Genomic DNA, 18,443 nt, shown 5'->3' with positions numbered 1-18,443 from the left:
GAAGGGCTGGTTATGGGTACCCTGGTAGCCCCTCTACATGTGCCCAGCAAGCCTGGGAAGGACTGGTTATGGGTATCCTGGTAGCCCCTCTACACGTGCACAGCAAGCCTGGGGTGGACTTGTTAATTGGGCCATGGATTCCCTCTACATGCACTACAGCATGATATATTTTATTTGTATCGTGCTCATACACAAGTGTTTCATGCCTGGGATGCACTGGTTAGGTGAGCCTTAGAGCCCCTCTACATGGGCCACTGCATCCGTGGGATGGACTGGTTAGTTGGGCCCTGGGATTCCCTCTGCATGTGCTACAGCATGCCTGGGATTGATTGGTTAATTGGGCCCTGGAGCCGCACTACATGCATTACATCATTCCTGGGATTGCCTGATTAGATGCGTCTGGAGTAATTCTGTCTTCATGATCACATGCCTGGGATGCACTGGTTAGGTGAGCCTTAGAGCCCCTCTACATGGGTCACTGCATCCGTGGGCTGGACTGGTTAGTTGGGCACTGTTTCTCTTTGTGTAAGGTCCATGCTTGCTGAGGGGGCAGACTGTGGATTCTTTGTATCTGTTGAATGTTATGCTGTGCGTGTTGGAGCCTTAAATTCCCTTTGTCCTTGTGGTAGCAAATCTGGAAAAGAGGGCCAGAGTAGTTCCTTTCTTCACTCTGCCTTTATCAGTATATTAGGATGCCATGCTGCATCTGCATCTCTACAGTCGGTTTCCTGAGGAGGATGGCACAATTATTTTGCAAATGATGGTCTATACCGGAAGGGTTCCTGCATCATGTGCACATACTAATGTGGAGCAAGGAAATGTTGAAATATAATCCTTATGCTTATGTGCATTATGTGTTTGTCTCTCCCTAGTCCATCCTGACGCTCAGCTTGTCCTACATGGTCGGCATGATTGCCAGCTTCTATGACACCGACATAGTGATCATGGCTGTGGGGATCACAGCCATAGTCTGCTTCACAGTTGTCCTATTCTCACTCCAGGTAAGTTTGGGGATAGAGATCAAGTTTGAGAGGGTTGGGGTGGGGAAATATGCATTATCAATGGGCCATCTTATATAAGTCTTTGCACAATGCATTTACAGGCTCAGGCGATTTTAAATTATGTGCCGACGTGCAGAATGGGAAAGGCTGGACCTGGCAGCTGGTTAGAATTTTGACCAAAAAAGCTGTTTTAACATACATGTCAACATTTTCCATTCGGGAGATGCTAGTCTGCTCTTCCCTGCTCTGTGGTGCTTCTGTGCTAATGGTTAAGTGCTTCGTGAAGAATGCGGTTTCGTGATTATATCCTGTTGGTTTTTCTCCCGGTCTTGCCATTTAATCTGTGTTGAGTAGTTGCCCAGGTCCTTACCTCTACAGTGGTGGGAAAACTAAACATACGATCATTAGGTGTAATTTATTCTGGGACACAATCTGTCCCACCCAAATTGTCCTTCCTCTGGTGAGGCCAAGTTATACACTGCCTTGAGTAGCATAATGCGCCTGCAGGATACTACTGGTGGCGGTCAGTCCAGACCTGTCCATGGCAACCTGCCTCCCTCAAAGGTTGGTGTTGAAAGAGGTGGCCCATGGCTACCATACTGTTACATACTAACGCGTAAACCTTGCTGCCCTCCCGGTGGGCAAAATCAAAATTACAGCTGCTACCAGCCTACTCCACAACAGAATTGTATGATTTAATCACCCTAGGGCCAAAATGAATGGGGTGTTTAAAACGCACCACTGGCCAAAGAGTAACATGGCTACCAGAGGACAGCACATCGAAAATGGTTGCTGTGGCACGGGGACTCCAGTAGAAGTCCCTCCACCCACAAAGATCAAGTCAAGATCTAGAAATGGCAACCGGGAAAAGTCAATTTTTTTCGAGTTGGGAGGAATCTGATGTCATCACTCCTTTCCCGTAGTAAACCTCCCCCCTATGTGGCCAGTGGGCGCAGCCGCTACCTGATCCTGAGCCTGAGCCTGGTGGCGGCTATATGAGGGAGGACCATCTGGGGAGGTGACCCTCGGGAGATGAGATTACTTCATTGGGGAAAGTCAAATGCCCCCCATTACCTTTCAGGGATGTTTCCTCCATTCCCCACACCCTAATGGCATATTGTCACACTCTTCCTCAACCGCTACATAGATCTACTTTGGTTACTCCCCAAACTACCATTAGGGATAATATATTGACAACTTGGACGAAGAAGAAGCAGGGAGCAGTGAGGATCACTCCCAATGAAGTTCATTATCCACTTCCGCAACGCCATTCAAGAAATGGTCCCATAACTACTGACACGAGAAAGAACAGAGTAATGAAGATCACTAGGAGAGGGCGACCAGTGCAGCAGTCTAGTTGTTGAAGTTATGATCGAGCCAGGAAGTTTAAATACGACCCGCCTACGGCTGGCGACGAGAAGGAGAGGAAAAAGCTGCAGATGCTGGTCTGCCTTACGACCTGTAACAAAGCTGAAAACACCATGCTCGAGGGAAACCCGCTGCAGCAGGTAACGTAAAGGCAAAACCAAATCCAGGAAATGGAAGCCGTGGTGCAGACGGTTCACTGCTCGAGTTGAGAAAGTAAGAACCATGTACCGAGAAAGAAGGCACAGTGAAGGTGCAGTGCTTAGCGGTGCGCCATGTGAAGGCATCATGTAGCAAGACACAGACAACATTCTGCGATTCAAAACAAACACTTTTATAAACTTACATTTCAGGATGGTTGAAGGCCTAACTTGCCCTATAACAAGGAGGGATTGCCCTACCTAAATAAAACTAAAGAAAGTCAGAGTTCAAATGAAGAATCTGTCTGTGTCCAAAACCTATACTTACCCTCACAACTAATCTTTACAATGTGTAGGGATATCAGCCATCAAAAGAAACAGTGTCCAACATAAGGTTCTAAGCTGCTTAGAGTATAAAATAGTTCCAGCCAAAAAGTCTCAAATCTACTCAGGATGACAGTTTTAAACAATACTCAGGGTTCCCTTCCCCAAGTTTCAAGTAACACAGTTCCAAGCACCAAAAGAATCCTTGAGACTCCGGTCTCAAGTCAATAAATGTCTCGAGTCTCGAGACTTAATTTCAGCAGAGCAAAAATATCCCTTATACTTTTATTGTACTTCCTATTTTGATGGGTTTTAATGTGTAAATTGTGAATGTTTTTGAATAATTTTCACGGGATTAGTTAATTCTGCTCTCATTGTAGTTTTCTGTTATATGCAGTTTTCATGTAGTCTGATATTCAATATGCCTTTCTTTGTTTCAGAATTTAAAGTTCCATTCTCTTTCGAAGATAGCACATACTTATTTCACTGGGCTATAAAGTATCATTCAATTTAGTAGTCTGCATCTAATGGTTTTACTCGAATATGAAGTTGTTTTACTTCTGAATTTAGTAGGTTGTGTGGCGCAGTGTGTTTGTAGTGTCTGCGTCGGCAGGAGACTTTTTTTTGTTTGGCTCGGCTTGGTGTGCAGAACTCAGCCCGTTTTCTATATCCAGTAAAGTGGGAAGCGACAAGATCTACAAATCCTTAGTCCCTGCATGGAGCACCCGCGGTGTACGGCGCAAAGGGATTCTAGTGTTTGGAGTTTTGGCAAGTGGTGAGTGAAAACCGCTTGCTGGAACAAACTGCATGTCAGCGAAAAAAAAACCTCAAGTGCGCAACAAGAGGTGAACCATCTTGACTGTTACCATGCATTCCTTAGGTTGACTAGCGAAACACTCCGATTCTACAATTGCTGAACACATGTTCAAAATGGCTAAGAATTTGCCTTTGCCTATTTCACCCCCTAGAGGGCTTGTAACGGCTAATATGATGCATAATTTTAACAGTGACCAACAAGTGCGGGCAGAAAAGCTAGTTCATATCGTGCTTAACCAAGCCGAGATCGAGTCTGGGATCATGACAAACACCTTTGTATTAATGGAAGAGCTGGTTAATCTAATGGATGGTCAGACTGGCATGGGAACGCACTGAGTAGTCCCTCAATTTCAAACTAGCTTTCCTCAGTAGCCATATATTCCGATTGCATGGAAGGGGACAATAATTCCACACATACCTGATACGTCTTAACCCCACGCCCAAGTTCACAGGAGCAGATGCAGGCAGAAGACTTGGAGGAAAAAGAAGCTTCCTCTCTCCGGATGCTGAAAAGGCATTATTTGCACTAAATTATGTTCTGTCGTCGTTTCTTATACAAGAGCATAAAACACTAAGTGCAATTACACACCATTTCCCTAGCCTCCATACAGTCCAAATTGGACTTGGCTTCAAATGAAGCAGACTTAAAGGCACTTTTCCTGCCAAGCAGCAGAGCCAGAATAATGGGATGTCAGACTTAACACAAGCCTTCCAAATGTTGCAGGAGGCTGATGTTTTGAGAATCCTAGAACCCAGAATAGAGGAGCCTTAACCAGAGGCTATAGTTGTAATGAAAGAAGATTTCTGAAACTCAGGACTTCAGAAGGACTTTTATGACGCCTCTTCATAAAAAGGTCACACAAAAATGTAAACGCCTTCAGAATCAAAAAGGGGAGGCACCTAAAAAAGGCGACATGTGGAATAAAAAGTCTTAGAGAACATATCTTTGTAACCTAACAATTCCAGATGCTAAAGTAATACAGCAAAAGCCTCGGGAATAAAGCAGAGAAACACACCAGGAAGGTGATAATTGATAGATTCTTTGAACCCGAAGACTTGTCGGAGATGGACTCACCAACGATCTTACCGGTGAAAAAGCCACAGGAGTCATTCCCGGCAAGGGTCATGCTCCCGATTTTGTTTTGCTGCTTAATCAGCAGCACATGCCTTGGGGTGGAAAAACACTACAGAAGTGGCCTCTACGGCAAGTTGGCTATTCACTGGGACGCGTTGGTTGAAAAAACATTTTTCATCCAAATGAAGCAGCAATCTGGTCCAGCGCAGGAAAGAATCTTGCAACAATCGACCATACTTTCCAGTGCACGGACATTGAAGATCTTAACTTATATCACATCTATACAAGCTGAACCTATTCAACATTAAGTGTGGACTAAAATGTATCCTACAAGTCTAACGCGCATGGCCAATGAAGAAACTGACTTGTAGTACATCTATACAAACTGAATCCAGGTAACCCACGTTTCAACCTCAAGTGTAACATATTGTGGCTCACAAGTCCACAGACCTCCAATGTCAAAGGGGTGAACGTTTGTTGGGGTTGGGTGTGAATTACATGATCAGGAATGATGCTACTTCATCTAATTCCTTTGAAGGCAGGAATAATGTCATAGCTTGTAGTTCCTCTCCCTTCCAACATCCAATTACCTCATTTGGTCACACGAATGCAGCAAGTCTTTTACATCTGAATTTATGTGCTAATAGTCAACATCCAGATAGTTTTGGCAAAACGGTGGAACCAAAAAAGAACTTGCATGTCTTTAGCATTTTGAGGGAGGCCGGGGGAGTTGCTCAAAAGGAGTTGGCAGGGGGAACTCTGAGGGCTTTCAACTCAATGAGTAATGAAGTGAATACAGTGACCAATTATGGCGGTAATGTGGGGTCTAGGATGCAGTCAAATGCGAGGAAAGCAACTCAAATGATTCTCTTTGAAAGTGTTTTCAAGGATGACCCTCGATTGATTCTGAACCGTTCTGCCGTACTAACATTCTTCTGAGATCCCCAACTTGTATAGTCTAAATTTGCAAGATCTTGATCGCTTGGAATTCTGTAATCCACTGCGTACTAATATTGCTAAAGTACAAGTAATGTATCTGGTAGCTGAAGCAATTTTTAAGAGAATCGGCTCCAATACGTAGCCTAGGCTTTGAAGTATTTCAAACATTTACATCCAACGACCCAAAAGGGGAGGATCTGACCTGCCCAAAACAACTAGATAATCAAAAGGAGATTGTTACCGTCCATAATAAGAAGGGGACCCAGAGGGGGGCGTGGCTAACCGCCATGTGAAGAAGACGTTCGCTTCGTGCGCTCCGCCAGATGCAACCATCATAAGCTGCCTTTACCTATAATTTACGGACCCCTGAAGCCTGCAAACCTCCTCACCGAAGGCTGACACCACCCTGCATCTGCGGGCTGATTTCTGTAGCCCTGAGTGACCTGCTTCGCCTTGCCGGCCGTGCAACACGATCCCGCGGATTGTACCCAAAATGGTGGCTCCCGCACACCAATCGAGGCTGCTGCCCATACACTACGGCTGCATCTGAGCCGCAGCGCCTAAGCCGCCGGAGAGAAGAAAATGCCTGTGCCGCACAACGGAGCCCAGCCCTACCAGCTGAGCACTCGAACGCCGAGTGCGCAAACGGGAGGAGAGGCACCCGAGACGCGGAGCCCAACCCGACGCGAGGACAGCCCCTGGCCCCCGGCGCTGCTGCTGCTACTCGGATCCGTATGCCAATCGAGGCCGCAGCCCTTACACCGAGGCTGCACCTGAACTGCAGCGCCTAAGCCGCCGGAGCGGAGAAGACGCCCTGCACAAAGAGGCCCAGCCCGACTGAAGCGGGGACCAGCAAAGCACTTGTGCAGCCGGGTGTGCGATCGAGGGGAGAAGCACCCGAGACACAGCCTGACGCGGGGGCCGCTGATGTGACTCGGATCTGTAAGATCTAAGAGGTGAGCGGGGGGGAAACGAGCCCACCAGCGGTGCACCGGCAGGCCCACGCTAGCCGCCCCCCCCACACCCAACATACACGCAGCGACTTCCTGCATAATGCGCCCTGTATAGACCCTGCACAGACTTGGGGTGATGCGCAACCACAGCGCCCTGACATCTGGGAGGCCCAGCGGAGCGGCCCCTGCAGATACTTCTCAACAACACGGCGCAGCCTCTGCGCGGGTGCTACCCATCTGGTCTGTTACCACCGGAGCGGCCCACAGTATACCACGGGCCCTCCAGCTGTCTTCTCCCCCCAGCTCCTGCTCAGACCGTGATGTGACAATAGCTCAGCCATTAACGTTGCCACACAAAACACACGGCCTCACAGCCCCACCATACCCTGACCACCCAAATCAGCGCCAAGTTCGGAGAGTCGCCTGCGGGCTTGTCGATATGTCCTCTAAGGGGGCAAGGGCCAAGCAACGCCAGACCACCATTGACACTTTCACAGCAGGGGGGCCCACAGCATCTGAAACCATGAATGTGACAATCGCCGAAGAACTGCCCAACCCTCCAGTGGAGGAACCAAGCAACACCCAGATCCTTGAAGCCATTAAGTTGTTCCAAACGACCGTTGAGCACAAAATTGATGCAGTGGCCATAGACCTGGGCCTCCTGCGCCAAGACGTCCGCTCCTTGGCCAACAGGACCGACACACTAGAAGCCCAGGTTCGAGAAAACGCAGAAGCCAAAACGGTGCTCCTCAAAGATGTAGACGCACTCCAGCAAAAAGTGAAAAACCTGGAGGACAGGGCCGAGGAGGCAGAAGGGAGCGCACGCCGGAACAACATCCGCCTCCTGGGCTTGCCGGAGGGCATTGAGGGATCAGACCCCACAAACTATGTTGAAACCCTCCTACTTCAGGAGATAGGCGCAGGAAAACTCTCCCAGGGTTTCACGATGGAGAGGGCCCATCGATCCCTCACCAAAAAACCTCCCCCTGGCACCCCGCCTAGACCAGTGATAGCTAAGGTTCTTAACTACAGGGACTGTGAAACCATCCTGGCCTACTCGCGATCAGGAGGCCAAATCTGCAGAGACTCAGCCAAAATATCCATCTACCCTGACTACACTTTCCAGGTCCAAATGAAGAGGGCCCAATTCATATACACCAAAGCCAGATTGAAGTCCGCGGGGCTGCGCTATATGCTGCTATACCCCTCCAGATTGAAGGTGATACGCAACAACAAAACCTACCTCTTTGATACCCCGACAGAAGCACAGGACTGGATGGATAAAGAACAGATCCCTGACATTGAGGAGACGAGGCGACCACCTCGCTAAGCCTCACCCCTCAACAGCTACACCTTGCCCGAACGACCCTCAGGGGGCCGCACTAAGCAATGGCTGAATACAAAGCAGCTGGCTCGATTCCTCACAGTGAGACGCCCGAGACGAACACTCTTCTTTCCCTGAAGTTTTTTTTCTTAGGGGTACATAGATACCCGCCCGTAGGGCAGCAAGCGACCGATGCACGGTCTAAAGGAGCGGAAACGGGGCTGTCATAACGAGGGAGACCTCGCTCGACACGTTTTATGTTTGGGATGTTCAAAGTTGGGGGGGGGGTAACGGGAGTTGGCACAGAAGTTAGGTGCCAGAAAAGGGAAACCCCAAGACCACTAACAACCATTACAGTCCGCTTGGCTGCGTCCCCATGCTGCATGAGCTCGCAGTTATCAAAGCAAACAATATGGGATGGAGAAACCATAGTTCGGACCTACATCCAAAAACCACCTAGATCACAAATGAACTCCACCCGTCACTTGCAGGACCTCTGGGCAAGCTCGATACAGACACAGGACCCTATGATTCCCATGGCTGACTCGATAAAAATCATTACTTGTAACGTCAGAGGCATGAATAGCTTTGTGAAGCAACGCCGCATCCTTGCCTACGTCAAAAGAAACAAAGTCAAGATAGTTCTACTCCAAGAAACGCATCTAACTGCGGACAAATTGAAGCTGTTGGCCAAAACATGGCAGGGTACTCTGATAGGATCCTCCTACTCCTCTTATGCCAGAGGAGTCCTGATTTGGATTGACCCTTCTGTCCCCTTCAGATTAGTAAGCTCTAAAACAGACGATGAGGGCAGGATGATATTAATGTGCGGCACAATCGAAGGCAGGGCGATATGCTTAGTAAGCACCTACGCACCTAACCACGACGCAACCCATTTCTTCCACTCTTTATACTCGCGGCTTAGCTCCTACAGAGACAACATCATGATATGGGGAGGCGACCACAATTGCACCCTAGACCCCCTGAAAGACAGGTCGGATAATAAACATACCCGCCCTTCTCCACCAGCCAAAATACTATCCAAGCTGTCACAGCAGCTATTACTCCAAGACTTGTGGAGAGAACAGCACCCAGACCTGCGAGAATTCTCCTTCTACTCCCCTCCTCACGCTGTCCACACCAGGCTGGACTATCTTTTTGTAAGCCAAGAGCAACAAGCAATGTTTGGTGATGCCCGGTACCTGCCCAGGGTGCTCTCTGACCATTCCCCGCTGCTGGCCACCTGAGTGGTCTCCCCGCCCAGACCTCCTGTCCCCACCTGGAGACTCGGGGCCGAAGCCCTTCTGGACACGGCCTTCCGAGAACACATAGCAGACAGATCCGAGGATTACTGGGACAGAAATTTGAATAGCGTCGAATACATTGGCACCGCATGGGAGGCATACAAGGTGGTCATGCGGGGTGAGATGATCGTAGCCATGGGAGGGGCCCGTAGATCTATCATATCTTCCCTTGAGCACTCTGAAAGGGAGCTGGGCAAACTGGAGGGCAGGGTGGACTCATCCCCAGAACACCTACAAAAAATAACCGACCTAAAACAAGCCTGTTTAACACACTGGGAATCCCTGGGGAAGATGAGCTACGCCAAATATACTGAGAGAACTCATGCCCTAGGGGATAAATCCGGCAAACTCTTAGCCTGTCTATATAAAAGGGAAAGCCCCAGAACATCCATTTGCCAAATACGCAAGCCAGATGGCTCCACCACTCACACCCAAACTGAAATCAACTCGGTGTTCTCCGACTTTTATTGCAAATTGTACTCTGAGACCCCGCCCGTAATCGACACTGGCATTGGTGATGTCCTAGACCGCATTGACCTTCCCAGGCTAGACCCGCAAATGACCGAAAACCTAGACGAGCCCATAACCCCAGATGACGTTAAGGTAATCATTAGATCTCTTCCGTCTGGAAAGACCCCTGCCACTGATGGCCTCCCCGGGGAATTTTACAAGTCATATGAGGAGACCTTGGCCCCGTTGTTGGCGCATGTGTTTAACGAAGCTTACGAGTGCGGCACCCTCCCTGACTCCATGAGGGAAGCTGTAATTATTCCCCTCCTGAAACCCGGAAAGGATGGGACGAACTGCGGCTCTTACAGGCCTCTCTCCATGTTAAACGTAGATAGTAAGATCCTAACCTCCCTGCTAGCGAATAGACTGAGAAGGGTCATCCCCCACCTGATCCACCAGGACCAAACGTTATACGTGCCCGGGCGCTCCATAACCGAGAACCTGCGCAGGTTGCACCATATCATATACAGTACGGAACTGAAGCCCCAGAAATATGCTGTTGCGTCCTTGGACGCCACTAAGGCCTTCGATTCAGTGCGGTGGGAATGGCTGTATGCCACTATGGTGATTGGACCGGCCTTCTTGAAATGGACCCAGCTAGTTTACACCAACCCAACTGCCAGGGTGCGAACAAACATGACATTCTCTGACAAATGGTCCCTCCACAGAGGCACCCGTCAGGGCTGCCCGCTCTCTCCGATGTTATAGATAATCGCCGCTGAACCTGTAGCCTCATACCTTAGACAGGAATTCGGAGATGGGGGCATTGTGATCGATGGAGTGACCCATCTCATCTCCATGTATGCAGACGATACCCTATTATATCTTCACAACCCCGAACACATCTTGCCCTACATTCTTGAGACCCTAGACGGATTCTATAAATATACGGGAATCCAAATTAATAAGGATAAGTCCTGCCTTTACCCACTGGCTGCACTATATAGAGAGGACCTTAGATCCCTACCCCTCCTAGACCTAAAATGGCAAGCAACTTCCTTTAAATACCTGGGAATCACCATACACCGAAATCCATACATGGAACATATCCTCAACACGGTGAGAGCGAAGGACGCCCTGGAAAAATCCATGGTTTTCTGGGGCAGGCTTCCGCTCTCGATGGCCGGGAGAGCAGGTCTCCTCAAAATGGTTGTGCTACCTCGCCTATTAGACAATTTCACGAATGTACCATTCAACGCCCCCCCTCCTTCTTCAGAAACATTAATAAACTATGTAGATGGTTCCTCTGGCAGGGAGGCAGGCTCAGGGTGGCACTAGAGACACTTCAAAGACCCTACGAAAGGGGAGGATTGAAAGTCCCCAACTTTGAACTGTACTACCTTGCAAGCCAGCTAAGACATGTGATGCGATGGATGGCCGACGAGATCACCACAGACACCAGACTCCACCAACCAGCCTTCCCTGACCTGCTTCTCAGGGATCTACTCTGGGCCGAGAATGTAACCCGGCGCTGCTACCCATACTTGGCCAAGCTGAGTATTCAACTCTGGAAAAGGGCTTGCAGAACAGTGGGGTCAGCTGATCCCTATTCCCCACAAATCTCCATTGCAGCAATTATGGCCAATCATGCTTGGGGCCTATTAGAAACGCGCGCCCAGTGGGAACCCTGCGGAGTAGCTACCCTGGGAGACCTGGTCCAGGACCAGGAGATCATGTCTTTCTCCGACCTCGCCGAGAACACGGGGCTACCAGTTGGACAATTCTTGCTTCATGGAGCAGTAATGCAGACCATGAAGAGCAGATGGCCGGTGGCCACTACCCTAACAACGGATAATGAGGTCATAGAAACACTGTTGAACGCTGCTGAAGGAGGCCATGAAACCTCGCGACTTTACGAGGCCCTGATGCAAGGCACGACAAGGCACAAACTCAAAAGCAAAGAAAAGTGGGAAACCGAACTTGGCCGAGACTTCGAGAGTGAGGAATGGGAGAAAATAACCCACTACCACAAAAAAATCTCTAGAAACGCCCGCTTACAGCTCATCCAACTATATATCACCAACAGGGCTTATCTAACACCGGAGGCCATATCTAAATTTAAGGGTGCGGAGATCCAGGCATGCCCCAAATGCAACGAGCCTAGGGCGGGGATGACACATATGTTCTGGAGCTTCCCAGAGATACGCAAATTTTGGACACAAGTACAGGATAGGGTGGCAAATGCAGACGTCGAACTCGAAGTGCACAATCCTGCAGCCTGCATTTTGGGCAGATGCAAACGCAGCCACAAAAATAAGCCCCTGAACAAACTCAAAGACTTGATCTACATAACTGCGAAAAGGCGCATAGCCATGAGTTGGAAGATCCCTAGAGCCCCGGTCGAGGCGCAGTGGTGGAGAGACCTTATGAGGTGGATGGCGGCAGAGACTGGCGCATGGGAAACTGCAATCCATGAACAGAGACTGGACTCCAGCGAGGAACTACACCGCTGGGTGGCGTTAACAGTGCCACTGCTTCATCCTACTGCTTTGGACGATACCTTGGTGGGCTCGGACCGTCTTAGCCATATATCCGGTTCGATATAAACGGACAAAGTTGACCGTGGTCTTGGGGTGGGAATGCGTAATCCTTGTTGATAAGTGTTAAATATTACAATGATAATGATCATAGTTTGTTCTATTGTCAAAACCAATAAAAAAGTTAAAAAAAAAAAAAAAAAAGGAGGGGACCCAGAGAAGAGGAAGTCTCGCTGAGGAAAGTGGGAGAATAAATAGAGAAAAGGAGGACTGGTCTTGTCTTGCGAGGGCTATTACAAATGACAGGAATTATATTGACTGCAATTATTTACTCTAGCCGAGAGGCCTCATCTTAGAATACTGACTTGGAAAGCGAATTTAGTGTTTCAAAATGTCGAACTTACAACGTATCTACGGAAGCATCCGATTGTCTGCCTACAGGGGCACTGGTTAAGTTATCCTCCCAGTGTGGATGGTTATTCTGTGGGTTTTTTTTTTCAAGCAGCCTCGAGCGTGATCCTGGGTAGACATAAAGGGGGCTGCATGACCCTGTTTAAAATATGGTATTGTTTTACTGACTTTAATGAAATTGCCTCAAAGACGCATATCTGATCACAGAATTTAGAATGGGCACCTTGGAGGACAGGTCGTAGGTTCTATCCATTAATATATATTGGCACAAAAAGTTGAGGCCCTATGACAAATTCTTAGAGGAAGTAGGGTCTATTGTGAATGTGTGGCGAAGGGTGAGAAATGTTGGGCATGTTATCGCTGGTGATTTTAATTGCAACATACATGATTACAATGCGGATATTGCAGGTCTGGAGTTGAACAGTGGCTGCTGCAAGAGGAGGGTATGTAATTGGCATGGGTAAATGATCTAACTTTATGGGTGCATATGGCTTTTTTAAAGTGAATGGATTGCTAAACAGGGATGAAACTGGTAAACATACATGGTTTAGGGGAAGTCAAAATCTACTATAGACTATATATTTTTATGAATTACCCCCTGTTCAGCTCTTGCATTAAACTAAGTGTGAATGAAACCTTGTGGTGTGACCACTGTACTTTGAGCTGCTTATTGAAGTATGACATTGAATGATCTAGCGTGACTTATGACCTAAAAATTATGACAAATATGGGAGGCAAAATAGTAACGTGGAATAGAACTATTAGTAAATTTAACAAGAGTATTGACTCTTGTTAGGCAGAATCCTATGCAGTTCCCTTGGGGAACATTGCAAAAAGATTAAGACTTCAGGAGTAAGCAGTAAACCCAATTGGTAGCAGTCTGCACCACCCAGATTTACCTGGTAGCTGTGGCTGAGCAGTCAGACTTCTCTCAAGAAGAGTAGGGCAGTATATAGAGTTTACACAATAGGGCCCAAAACACAGTAGAGCAAACAAACACTGGACCAGAGCTTTGTATAAAAAGTATATAATTATTTAAAACACACTTTAGGCAATATACTAGCACTCTAAATCAAAAGCAAGTTAAAACACAGTCCGGTAAAGTATACACACCTCCCTTGATAACTATCAGACAATTCAGAGTTAAAACACCAGGATTTGTTGAAACAGATGTGAGCGCTTAACCTGATGGCACTCCAATAGTTCAGTTAAAGGGAGAGAAAAATGCAGAGCATAGAAATAAAACGGGTCCCTACATTTTTAGGAGTTCTCAGCAAGGGAATAAAGGCAGTAAATACTGTAGAGCCAAAGTTCATAGGCCAGGCCCACTTTAAAGGGAGCAAAGCGAAATGTGCCCAGGATCACACGGTTTAAAATGCACGAAAAGTCTATGCAGAATGTTAAGAGGTTGGGGTGATTCAAGAAGGTAAAGTTAGAAGGTCTGGGGCCAACCCAGTTGGCAAGCCAAGGATTTAAGGGTCACCTTAGGCAAACCGAAGAAAGGGAGGCCAGGCAGGACACAGTACCTTAAACAGAGAGGAGGCTCCAGCGGTGGCAGTTGTTCCTGGCAGTGGTTGCAGTTCATTGTTTCGACCAGGGGAAGAGAGGATCTCGTCAAGGAGGAAACGTGGAGTCGTTGCACTGCACAGGGATGAAGCCAGCCGCGGAGTTCGTCAATAAAAGGTGTGTTCCTTTTATTCGCGGTCTAAGTGGTGAAGCTTGGCTATCCGGCCGCCGGGGGGGTTGCCACGGGCGTTTCGTCCAAGAAACGTCTTTGGAAGGCGAAGAGGGCGAACTGGTGGGTCCCACCAGCTCAGAGGAAGAAGACTCGTCCAGCAGAAGATCTTCTCTTGTCGTCGGGAAAGTGGTGAGGTAGTTGCAGCAGGGCTTCACCGGTGGTGTCATTGTTGCAGATGGCTCAGCTTCTTCCCTCTTCGGATTCTTAGGTCCTGTGGCGACTTCTGAAGTTCCTTTCCCAAAGGCCCTGCTTTTATGCAGAAACCCCCATTCATCAGCCTAGCTGTCAATCACACATGCTAAGCGGCTCACCACTGGGCCAATCAGAGTAGAGTGCGACTTGGGTTGCCAAATCCCCCTCCACCCCTCCTGTGGAACCCAGACAGAGTGGCACCATTTGGAGGGCTTCTGTGGAGAAGCCCGCCAAAAAGTGGAACAAAGGGCTCGACCTTGGTCAGAGTTACAGAGACAGACACAAACGCCATTTTAGAAAGGAGTTCTGGCAAAAAGATCCAACCGTTGATTTAATATTAAATAAACCAGCGGTATCTTTAACATTGCACCAAAAAGTGGTGCGTTTAAAATCAATGGGAAAATCCCATAGAGAATATTTTGCGTGGTAACCACTGCCACCGGCCAGAAACTCGACAAAGGGGGGACCGGACAGTGCCCCCTTGAAAACAGACCCAGGGGTAATATAATTAACCCCTTCCAGTACTTCCACAATATGATGGTTTGTACTGGTTCTGTTCACAATTTAGGACTAGTAAAGTCAAGCGTGACTTTACATGCCCTGGGAAACAGTAAAGTAAAGTCAGTCAGTCCCAGGGGAGGGAGTCTATGTTTGGGGGTCACTATGACACCCCTGTGTTACTGCACTGAGGGTGCTGTGTAACACACACAAAAAAATAGATGATACCCTATGGAGCAGAAAGAAAACCCCATAGCCCATAAGCACACAAAAAGTCAAAGACATACCTCGAATCATGCCTAAGAGTGGGAGAAAGAGTCTCACTCTTAGCAGGAGAAAAAAACAAACCCCAAAAATCCAGCAAAGCTGCTGGGGGACTCACTAGGTTTGGGAAATTAGCCTTATAAGAAAATTCTCCCTAACAACTCTATATTGGCCTCCACAGATTTACAACAGAAAATGGGTATGACACTACAGACACTTTGGATGAGTTAATGACATCGAATTTGATCCACGGAAATAATACATTTTGTAATCCATGGAAAACAAATGCCCATATGCATGACAGGATGCTTGCATTAAGTAAAAAAGAAATTGGGGCGTCAGTAAGCTCTATTAAGAATTTGAGGATACCTCTTATAGAAAAGAATCAAGGAATTAATAGAATAACCCGAAAAATCAAAAACTGGACCAAAAGACTTAGGGCGAGATTGCAGGCACAGGACTCGCTAGCAATGTTGAATTCCCTCAAAAACTGCAAAGCTGGTAATGTTTGGCATTTAGTTAATTTCGCCCAAAATGTTAAGTAGGCAGTGCAAATAAGTGCAGTGACAGAATCTGACTGGGTCTCTCACTTTGAAAAATTGTATTTGGCAGATCCACAGAGGAATTCAGGACTGTTTCTGATAAGACTGATGAGGACTATCAGCAGGGCATAGACTTCTAGCTGGAGAGAATTCGGAACATAATAATTGGATCAAGTGACTCTAGGGCCCCCTGTCCAAATAAACTTTCAAATTAATTATTTAAAGACAATTCTTTTGACTTAGGCTGTCATTTTATCATTCCAATTCATGAACATTTGCGAAAACGATTGCTTTCCTGTGTCCTGGAGGACTTCATATATCATACCTGTATACAAACGAGGTTCTCAGGCTGACCCTAGAAATTTCTGCCCGTTATCTATTCTTGACACTGATAGTAAGATTTTCGTGGCGACCTTGCTTGAACATCTAGAGCAATGGACATTGAAAAAGGGCTAAACGAGCTGCAAAAGTATGTTATTTATATTTCAATTTTTTTCTTCATCAATTGTATGTTCTACGTTCCACAAAAAAGGCAAGATCTCTTCTGTCGTGTTTATTTATTTTGCTTGAAGACTAACTGAAACCAATTAGGCCATTGCCACTGTATGTGTTGTGCATATGCATTTCAGAGCTAGGCCGTCTTCAGGGCTGGAGCACTGTTTGTTAATCATCACATATCACATTTACAGTTATTCTATCCAAAATTGGTGATATACCAATTTATATGAAGGTACAAAATGGAAGTCGGCATCAATAAGACCATGTTTTCATTCAAAATGTGTTTGTGGAACTAAAATGGGTACCAAGAGCAGAAGAATTTGTTTTATATGACATAACGAAATCCACAAAGTAAAGAAATTATCATTATCGAGCCATACTGTGTTATTGGTAATGTCATCAACAGGGTCAGGTGATGAAGAAAAATGGTGGCACTGGCTTGCTTGGATGCAGTAAGCCTCCAAGCAAAATAAATATTTGATGAACACAACACAGAAGCGATCTTGCCTTTTTTTGTGGAACATACGATTGATGAAGAAAACATGTAATTCTAAATAACATTTCTATATATTTGCAGCTCCTTAGGAGAGCCGTGTGTGAGTACACCTTGGACTAGATGATTGTCTAGTTCTACTTCTGTTTGTTTTGATAACCTTGTGCCAAGGTCTCAAGCAGTCCTCCGAAACAATCAAGTATAACATCAATTACAGATCATATTATTGGAAAGCGCTGCACACTTCATCTTTTTGATTATTTCTCAATGAAAAGGGCTGCCTGTGGCAAACAGGTTTTCAAAAATCGCTTTGTACAGTGTTGAATAGCTCTGTTTTGAAACTTTGCCAGGACCTGGTCCATGAAGGGAAATACAAGTCCATAAATATAGCCAGTATAGATCTAAGTTTGGCTTTCGATCTTGTTAGTAGAAACGAATTGTGGGAAAAACTCAGTGATTGGGGAATTCCTTTGGGACTGCTAATGCTAATCATAAGGCTGCATGAATCGACATGCAGCCTTATGATCCAAGTGAGGATGAATAAAGAAGGGGACATGTCGCAAGAAATTCTGGCTAAAAGCGGATTAAGACTGGGTTACATATAGCCACTGGTCTCTTTAATCTTTGTCTTCGATGTATGGGAAACCTTAAACTCTGCCCTGCTTATTTATCCTAAATTGGTCAAACTCTGTTATTTTGCCTGGGTTACGCAGAGGATTTTATTTTGATAGTACCGCGGGAGGCTTACAGAGGCTATTGGCAGCTTTTGATGGCTTTGTTCAGGACAATTCTTTGAAAGTGAATATAGAGAAAACAGATACTTAATTTTACTCTAGGAAGCTCAAAGGTTAAAGGGATATGGTTTTTGGGAGGGACACAACTCAAGACTGTCAAAGAAATAAACTATTTGGGGTTTTATATTCTGAGCTCTCGAAACAAAGAAAAAATGAAAAACGTATTTTCAACAGAAAACACAGGTTCCTAAGATGCGCTACATAATACATCGGTACTGTAAATTCTTGGTGGCACCACTAGCCAAATTTTATGTGGGATCGGTTATACCGAAACTGACTTATAGGACCGAGATTTACCCTAATTGGGTTTTGGACTACCTTTCTAAAGTGGAGAAAACATTTGGGTCTTCCTAATTCTGTGCCAACCTGTTTTTGACCTGGGACTAAATGGCATTGTTTGTGTGGTGAAATGGAAAAAAATGTTATTTTATCGTAAACTGCTGTTACCTTGAGAGAATTCAAAATATGTGGAATTTAATCGTATGTTGAAGACAAAGGATGCAAAACCATTCTTTGATTTTAGTTTTTTATGTGATCATCAGTTAAGTGACCTAGTCCTTACAAGCATTGATCTAAAGACAATGTGGGGTAAAGTGTGCTTTGAAGCAAAATGGGTGGTGTATACTTACTAATGGATTCCATCAACACAAGAGTTTAAAATTCTGGTCTCAGAGCACACATGCATGGAGTTGGAACAATACTGGATGCTCTTTCCAAGTAAAAAATTAAGACCATCGTTTTCTCGGTTTCGATGGTGTGGGAGCAGCATTGAGAAAACCCTGACG

The 18,443-nt window shown here is 46.4% G+C and overlaps 1 protein-coding gene across 2 annotated transcripts in view; it reads left to right on the top strand.

Annotated features, from left to right (window-relative positions):
- GRINA (glutamate ionotropic receptor NMDA type subunit associated protein 1) overlaps positions 1-18,443 on the top strand; it is a 431,157-nt gene that overhangs the window by 338,165 nt on the left and 74,549 nt on the right. For both annotated transcript variants that reach the window (XM_069621966.1, XM_069621967.1), the window contains exon 5: positions 873-1,001. In XM_069621966.1, the coding sequence (XP_069478067.1) occupies positions 873-1,001 (129 nt within the window). The remainder of the gene's footprint in view (positions 1-872; positions 1,002-18,443) is intronic.

The sequence above is a fragment of the Ambystoma mexicanum genome, chromosome 5q, assembly GCF_040938575.1.
Source record: "Ambystoma mexicanum isolate Mex_15411 chromosome 5q, UKY_AmexF1_1, whole genome shotgun sequence".
Classification (NCBI taxonomy): domain Eukaryota; kingdom Metazoa; phylum Chordata; class Amphibia; order Caudata; family Ambystomatidae; genus Ambystoma; species Ambystoma mexicanum.
Note: the sequence above shows the minus strand (reverse complement) of the source record. Positions and strands in the feature narration are given on the sequence as shown.